This window comes from Pteropus alecto, unplaced genomic scaffold, assembly GCF_000325575.1.
Source record: "Pteropus alecto unplaced genomic scaffold, ASM32557v1 scaffold131, whole genome shotgun sequence".
Classification (NCBI taxonomy): domain Eukaryota; kingdom Metazoa; phylum Chordata; class Mammalia; order Chiroptera; family Pteropodidae; genus Pteropus; species Pteropus alecto.
Genome location: NW_006434709.1, coordinates 20,321,421 through 20,330,472, shown reverse-complemented (window position 1 = coordinate 20,330,472; position 9,052 = coordinate 20,321,421). Strand labels below are relative to the sequence as shown.

At 37.5% G+C, this 9,052-nt stretch overlaps 1 protein-coding gene across 2 annotated transcripts in view; it reads right to left on the bottom strand.

The window, feature by feature from the left end:
* The window catches only part of SRBD1 (S1 RNA binding domain 1), a 185,224-nt gene that overhangs the window by 168,661 nt on the left and 7,511 nt on the right, over window positions 1-9,052 (bottom strand). For both annotated transcript variants that reach the window (XM_006909626.3, XM_015587611.2), the window contains exons 3-4: window positions 8,819-8,999; window positions 2,462-2,845 (exon numbers count right to left, since the gene is read on the bottom strand). In XM_006909626.3, coding sequence (XP_006909688.1) covers window positions 2,462-2,845; window positions 8,819-8,999 — 565 coding nt within the window. The remainder of the gene's footprint in view (window positions 1-2,461; window positions 2,846-8,818; window positions 9,000-9,052) is intronic.

The window sequence follows — 9,052 nt, the reverse complement described above, 5'->3', positions numbered from 1 at the left end:
TATGATGAAATTATTTTTTCTCCCACAAAGTTTCTTCTGTTTATGAGGGAATAAAAAAGCATAGGAAAAGAAATCCACACATACCACAAGAATTGTCTATAAAAGTTAATTAAAGGGTAGACAAAGATGACTGTATTGGGTTAAATTTTTAAAAATCCAAATATGTAAATCACACCTAAAGAAAGTTTCCTGGGTAATTTCTCTAAGCCCATCTTGAAAATACAGACATACCTTGGAGATACTGCAGGTTCAGTTCCCGACTAAGTTATTGTAATAAAGCAAGTCATAATGTTTTTGCTGGTAGAGGCTCTTCAGTTTGTAAAAAATGCAACATCTCGTAAATGCAATAAAATGAGGTATGCCTGTACTGAGTTTACTACTCGCCATCAGGGTGCTCAATAAAGGTAGCAGCTGTAGCAACCACTTCCCCCAACTCACTAGAGAGGAATGCCCAATTCTGAGAACAGGCTGTTTCTGCTGTCAAAATCACTTCCAATAAGTAGGAAGAGGAGAAAAAAAACTGCCTGGAATTGAAAGGAAAGACAAGTATACCCATATTACCAAAATAATATGGCCAAAGTCCATAAACTAGTCCTAGAACCTTAAAATGAGATAACTTACTTCCATTTGATATTCCAACAACCCAACGATGAATACTGCTACTACCTGTTTATAAATGATGAAGCTTTTACTCGCCTGTTCTTCTGCCACTCACCCTCTGGCAGTTGGGAACCTGTTCTCACCATATACTTTTCCTTTCTCACAAGCTAAAACCAATAACAAATAAATTGGGGATCTGTGATCTTTCAGCTTCCATAAAGAAGCAGAGAATTTGGTCTGCCGAGAGAAAATAAAAATAAAAGCAGCAGAAATAGTAGTCATGAGACACCTGAAAAAGCAAAAATTGTGCATTTTCCTCAAGTCCTCAACATTTTCCACGTTTTGGTTCAAGGTCTTTGAGAGGCTTGATCACATTTTATCCCTTGCATTCTTTGAGAGGTCCCTGTGTCCTTTGGTAATAAACTTTTCGGCTTAAGCTCATTAGAAGTAGGTTTCTATTACTTGTAACCAAGAGACAAATGGCTAAGACAAAGCCATTTTTATCTCTCTCTGTAACAAAAATTAAGAGAAAGGAGTATGAAGCAAAGTATCATAGAATACTTCGCCCTTGACTTAACAATGAATAATTTATCACCACAGTTTAAGAGACTTCAGGGTCTTTGAAACCTTCCTCTCTCCCTCCTGCTCATTGTCAACTACCAGAGATGGATCTATGTCAATCACAGAAATAAGCTTCAAAGTGTTAGCAAAGGGGAAGAGAAGGGAAGTGGGACATGTCCACCGGCCCCTGTAGGTGTGGTCTGAACCAAGGATTCTGCATTTTAAGAAAGTCTTCAGGGTGAATCTGATGCAGGTAGCCCATGAATCACCCTTTTAAAACATTTCCTCATAGGCCTAAATGAATAAAAAGACATAGAAAGGAGGCTAATTATACTCTGTTTCTCTAAGAAACTTCGGACTATTTAGTTCAGGAACAAGAGAAGAAAGCTGTGAAGCAACAGTGTATTCCTTAGCGGGTGAGAGCGCAGAAAAATCATAATTAAAAATTACTGGCAATGTTCTACTAATATAAAGAAAAGGCAGCATGGGTTAAAAAAAAAAGTTCCTTAAAGAAAAGGGTAACACAGACAGTCTCAGACTGAGAAGTAGTATTAAGATACAGCAGGGGTCTCGGGCTCTAGAGCAGCAAGTCACAGCAGGGGACGGAGTACACACCAGAATTCCCAGGGACAGCCAAAAGGGAAGGGGGTCAACCCCATCTACCCTGAGAACCACTGTTATAATTTAGTGTGAAATGTTCTCGGAGTGTGTTAGGGCAGACAAAGGGTTGAGAATCACTAAGTGTTACTCTTGTCTTCTTTACCACCCCAAAAGCCAGCAAAAGAAACAGGGGGAAATCCGATTTCCCCTGTAGTCAGAGATATAATTATGGTACCTCAAGCTGAATTCAGACAGAATTTTCTTTTAAGGAACTGCTAGGTCTTGTTCATAGTATAACATTACACTAAATGTTAAATAGATGAACTAAAGGCCTAATCACTTGCACTGCTTTTACAGAGAAATACAGTCTAAGTTCAAAGTGAAAACTTAACAATAAAGCTTTGAGGGCCCCATATGTTGGTGCAATCTATCTGTATTACATATGTTCACTAAAACACTATGGGACAGACAGACCTTTCCTGAGGTCACAGCTCTTAGCTGAAGAACTGATGACAAAAAGCTATGATACAAAATACTGTATCCAGGAAAAGAACCAGTGGCCAAAGCCTCCAGAAATCAATGACAAAACTGAAAAGAGAATAGGAAACTCCCAATCCTTCCATTAGCCAGTGACATGCTTATCCTAGTGAAAAAGAAAAGAATCAAGAGAACTAAAGTGACAGAAAAAGACTGCACATACCTGTACTATGTCCCAGTTCATTTCCACCTCCTCTATAATATTGTTGGCATTTGCTGGGAACATGACAGGCTGCCCCTGAGGACATGTTTCAGTCTTCATTTTCTTTAAAGGGGGCTGACCAGATGCACAGTCATCTTCACTCTCTTCCTTCTTGCATGCCCCTTCCCACATGGTGCTTGTTGACGGTATATCTGTACTGTTACTCCCACTATCGAAGTTGCTGGCTTTGTTGGTTTCATTAACTTTCAGCTTTTTGGTCCTCCGAGTTGAAGGTGACTGAGCTGAATTTTTCCGTTTGGTCTTTGTTGTTTTCAGAGTCTGCACAGTATCCAATTTATTTTTTCTGTCTTCCAAAGCAACATCAGCAATAGACACAGAACTATTCTATCAAACCACAAAGAGAACACATGAGAATTAGAAGATAAAAACCAATTACCCTGGAATATTACTCAGTAGTAAAGAACAAATTATTTACACAATAATTTGGAAGAATCTCAAAGAGACTCTATTGGGTGGAGGAAAAACCAATCTCAAAAGGTTACACGTTATGTGATTATATTTATATAACATTCTTGAACACATTAGTGGTTGTCAGCGGTCAGAGATTGGGCTCGGGAACAGGGCATGGTCGGGGGAGGGAGATGGGTGTAGCTATGAAAGGGTAACACTAGGTCCTTGTGCTGATGGAACCACAAGGATCTGTGTGGTGGATACACAAACCTACACATGTAATAAAACTGCACAGAACTAAATATATACATACACACACATATAAATGACTACTGAAAATACTGGCAACTACTACAATAAAGAGCACACCCTCATCCTAATGCCCACCCACCACCACCTAAATCTGGAAATGATATATACTAAATAATCTTCGGAGTACTATATTTTTAGCTGAAACGTAATGGATAAAAACAGAGATATAAAAATAGAATGACAACCAGAATACGTCTATATGGAAAAAAAAAGCCAAGATATGTCTATATGAAAAATAAAATAGAATGACTCCCAGGTTCATTAATAGTTGATAATAACCAGATCAAATGAATTTATATAGCTAAAGAAAGAATGCGTCAATCATACAGAAGGTTGTCAGCCATAGAGAAGAAAAAGGAGAACTGTGAAAAGCATTTATGATGGGCATTCTTTGAAGTGATACACAAGGAAGTAGAAAGCTGAGTTAACAGATTCTGGATATATTGCTCCCAATGGTAAGACAGCACTCCTGTGAGATGGATATATCAGACTACCTCGGATTCATGCAATTAAAACATTTAATCGTCATTTGATTGTGACAAGCCTAGTGACTAGGCCACAGCAAGCATTCAATAAACCAAAATGAATGGATTTACCTAATTCTCCTATTCTAAGTCCTGGTTTATTAAGTAATTGTCTGATTATTATTTAATTCCTTCTTTACTTCAGCCTCCAAGAGACATTACTAGTCATAAGAATTTCAAGTCTCTGTGATAACTAGATCAAACTATTATTAAACCAACACTCTGGTTTTATACAACACTCTTATGAGCATGGCTGATGTAAAAACATCCATGAGCGATATATTGGTTTCTGAAATGCTGACAATATCATGATTCTGACTTAGAAACCCATTTCATCACTTACTATCTATGGACCATGAGTAAGTCACTTATGGTCTCCTGCCTTGGCTTTCTCATCTATAAAATCAGGAAAACAACAGCACCTGCCTCAACGGGTTGTTATGGGGATTAAGTTCACACAGTGCAATGCTGAGCATGTTGCCTAGCTAATGGTAAGCACTCAAACATTTGCTAATACCCCCTTCATTAACACCACTACCACACCTAGACTACCTCGTGGGAGAGGGAAAAGAAACAGATGAAAAAAATTAAGAAAAAGTAAAGTGACTAAAAGTGAGAGGTTTAAAGTAAGAGGAACGAAAGAAAAGCCAATAATCATTAATGAGACACTTAAAGATATCTTCTCCGGAATCTTCAGTAAGTTTTAGCTACTTAATGTTGTTCACAGATCCCTGGGGGACCCTGAGACCCTTTTAGGGATCTGGGAGGGCAAAGCTATATTCATAATAATGCCAAGACATTATTTGCCTTTTTCACTAATGTTGATATTTGCACTCATGGTGCAAGAGCAATGGTAGCAAAAACCATGGCAGTGGCGCCAAGCTGTACTAGCAATCACTGTTCCCCTCATTGCCGCACACTTGCAATAAAATGATGTCAGTTTCACTTAAGAATTAAGCAGTAAAAATTATTAATTTTTAAAATTTCAATCCTTGAAAATATACCTTTTTAATACTCTGTACTGAAAGGATTAGTACACATAAAGTACTGCTGTATACCAATGCTTGCTGATATGCAGTGGCTGTCTTGGGGAAAAGCATTTGTGCAATCATATGAATTATGAGCTGACCTAGCTTCTTTTTCCATAGAACACCACTTTTACTTGAAAGAATGACTGACAAAAACGATGGTTATTCAGACTTGGGTATCTCGCAGACATTTTCTCATAAAGGAAGTAAGTGAGAACTGTCGCTTCAAGGAAATACCTGATATTTGGACCAATAATAAAATTTAGGCTTTAAAGTGAAAATTAGAAAATTTGTGAGCCTGACAGCTCCCCAACACTTTGATGAGACTGGTGGTTAAATTAACAAATGTGATTTTTTTGACATTGTATGATGAAAGGTACTAACGTTTAAAAGATATGCACAAATAAGTGAACTAGTATTTTCCAAATGACCCTATACATATTAAAAAGTCATGAATGGGTAAAAGATCCATCCAAATCACAACACAGACCAACGGGTTTTAATGTAACAGAATATAAAAAGTTCATTAATATGGTTCAAGATTCCACAATGGAACAAACCTTTAAGAAACTACCACTTATTGAGCTTGGTATAATATCAAATAAGAACAATTATTTGAAAAAGCTATTTTCAAATAGCCATACTCCATTTTCCAAATACCAGGGAAGTCATCTGTGTGGAGGAAGGGTTTTCTTTATATAGTTGTTATTTCTGTCAGACATTAGGAACTTTAGCAAAAAAAGTAAAACAATGTCATTCTTCTCACTACTTTTTTGTTGTTAAAAATATATATTTATTTTTCATTAAAAAATGTTATTTGCATTAACATGTAATAAGTATTTTTAAATTGATCAATATTTTTAAATTTTTTCATTAATTCCTAATACAATAAATAGATAGATATAACGCACATATGTAAAAGTTCCTTGGGGGGTCTCAAAAAATTTTAAGAGTATAAAGGGGTCCAAAGACCAAAAATTTTGGGAAACACAGATCAAAACTATCAAAAATATAAGAAAATATTTCTCCATTTTTGAAGCTTCTAAGATTCTGTAGCCTCCTTCAATGTTTAATAAGCCTCCATGATAATATTTTTCCTCCTATTTAATCTAAATCTTTGACAAACTGAACTATCAAAGTTCATTTTCTTGGACATGGTTCCATAGTGTAGTGGTTAGCACGTCTGCTTTACACGCAGAAGGTCCTGGCTTCACGCCACAGTCCATGGTCTACGGCCATGCCACTCTGAACAAGCCCGATGTCTGATCTCGGAAGCTAAGCAGGGTCAGGCCCGGTTAGTACGTGGATGAGAGACCACCTAGGAAGACCAGATGCTATAGGCATAAATAAAAAATTAAAAAAAGTTCATTTTCTTTTGCTTTCATGGATTTTCAAAATGACTTTTAACAATCCAAATGGTTATTATGTAGCCTATAACAAAACCCAGGATTCCAAGAAGAATTTAACCATTTTTCTTTTTGGTGTATCTATAAGTAAGAAATGATCTAAACCAAAATGTGGCTCACTGAATCTTTACCTGTCTAATCAGTGAGCAGGCCTTGGCCTTAATCTGGCCTTGTGTTATACTATGTGAGGTTGACAGGTAACTGGAGATGGATATGGAGTCAAGAAGAGGCTTCTTAAAAATTAGATATAAAAGAGCATTTTTATACTCTGTAGCAATTGAGCCCATGGAAGAAAAGCTGACAAGAGAAAAGGAAAAGGATGACTGAGGGAACAGAGACCTTGAGAAGGCAAGAGGGGATGAGATCTAAAGCCCAAAAAATGGGACTAATCCTTAACAGAAGGAATGACCGTTCCTCCATTATAAGACAGAAGATGGATGCAAAATAGCTGTCTTGGTCCTGAGAGAATGAGACACTTCATATATTCTCAACAGCATAAAAGGCAATGTCATCAGCTGAGAGTGAGAGAAAATAAAGGAATTTAGGAAGTGTAAGAAGAGAAAAAAGTGGAAAAACAAACCTGCTGGGAAAAAATGAGTCTACCAGGTATTTCTGATGCAATTTTGAGGCCTGAAATTGTGAATCTAAATGAAAACAAATTAGGTCATTGGTAAGACTGTTTCCAGTAACAGTCTGATCAGTGTAGGCAGATGATGGCTCCACCTGGCATCAGGGTTTGCTCGGCCATGTGTCACTGAAGGAAAGGAGGGCAAAAACGGTGACAGTATTTAACAAAAAGTGATTTAAATGGTAAATTACAGAATCTGGGTTAGACAGGTGGAAAAGAAAAGGGCTAACAGTGATAGAGTGCTGGAATCAAAGGGTTAGCAATTGGTTCCCAGCCCTGGCTATACATAAAAATCACCTGAGGAGCTTTAAGAAAATAAAGCCACGGATGCCCAGGCCCAGCCCAGAATTCTTTCTAGATTTAACTGGTCTGGAAGCTGGGCCTAAGAATTGGCATTTTTAAAGTTCCCCAGGTGATTCTAATGTGCATTTATGGTTGAGAATTACTGATGAGAAGTTGTGACAAGGTTGCAAAATTGTGGCAGTGAGGGCACTTGAACAAGTGAGCTGGAAGAATAGAAGATGGTGGTACAAAAGTGCAATGACTGTAAAAAGAAATGCCAGCGGTAGTACACTTTCTGGGGATGACAAGATTCAGGTTGAGATCATGAGATCGATGGTAAAGACAGAGAAGAAAAGGTCACTAGAGCTGTGAGGAGATTAAAGAACCAAAAATACAGAGTATTAGATGGCTCATCCAAGTGGTAGGGAAATCACTAAGAATGATGACAGAAGATGGCAGAGAGTAAGATATGAAGCAGGAGCTAAGTCTTCAATGACTAAAGAAGAGTGACCAGTAGGTTCATAAATGCCAGGAACATGGAAAGAAACAGAATGATGATGAATTTTGTGTGTGGTGTTTGCTAAAATCAGATTTTAAATTTATTAGAAGGTTACTAATTCTAGCTCTATCCAAAATAGGGTTTTCAAATACTTTGTTCAGTGGTGGTTACAACAAAGCAAAATGCCAAACCTAATGAAATCAAATCTTATGATCCATGAGCTTTCACTGAGCTATAAAACATGTGAATTTTGGCAGTTCTGAAAGAAATTCTACACCGCCCCCCGCCCCCCAAGATGTCTTTTAGGTGAGAGACTTTTATTCAAATTCTCTTTTTCTCTTTAAAAAAATACATATACCAAGCATCACTAGCAGGATCAAGAAATCACCATGACAAAGGTTGCTAAGCTGTACCCCCTGAACTAGACTTAAAAAATTAGATAGACATGTGTACATTGTACTCAGATTATTGAAGAGAAGGTTCATAACAAATTCCCAAAGGGTTTGTGAGCTCTACACAAAGAACCACTGAACTCTACACAAAGAATCACGAATACCATGAAAGAAGAGATATTTTCTGGGTTAGGAAATCAATCTACTATTAAGTGCAGCCATGCCATCCATAAATGAAAAACCTCCAAATTCTGCCAACAAGATGACAGAAGTCAATACTTTCTAAGCTATAGGTAAAGCCTGTCCACCCACTAAAATTGTGCTCAGTGAAAAGCTTGTGTGTAAAAATGAAGAAACACAGCTGTTGGATAATAGAAGAAAAGATTGATTCAAAACCCTATCAAGGGGCACAGCACGGTATAACGATGTCCCCTACTATATACAATAAATGTGTCCCTGGACTTAAGTCAGGTATCCATTGTGTATTAAAAGAATATTATTTTAAATGTACTAGGGAAGCTGTTATTTAAAGGAATACCACAGTGAACAATTTTGGAAATGCCTCTTTTTGTAATACAAAAAAACCTATGCTTTATTGTTGTTTTTTAAATTCACAATGGAGCTTATGACAAAATACATAAGTATGCAAGTTGATAAATATTCTTTCCCCTCCAACACAGTGGATCGGATGGTAAATACTATTAAAACCCATGACAGAGGATACTATGGCCCTGCAGTCCTTGTCATTTACCTGCTTTGTCCTACTATATATAAAGAGAAAGTAACATCACACTTAGGAAAGCACTCAGTGCCCCTGTACCGGTGAAAGCACCTACCGGCTCCTCCTTAACGGCCACACCTTCTGAGCCATCATTGATCTGTAGGGTGTTCTTTTTCGCCCGGGGCACCCTCTTTGGTTTAGATTCCTTGGGAACAGACTGCTTCAGCCTTCTGGGGACTTTCTTTTGGGGTTCCCAGGCACTATCTTCCTTGTCATCTTCTTCAGAGGCCGACGATCTAGGAGTAAAATTGACAAAAATTTCCAGGAAAAATGAAGCTGAACGTTAAAG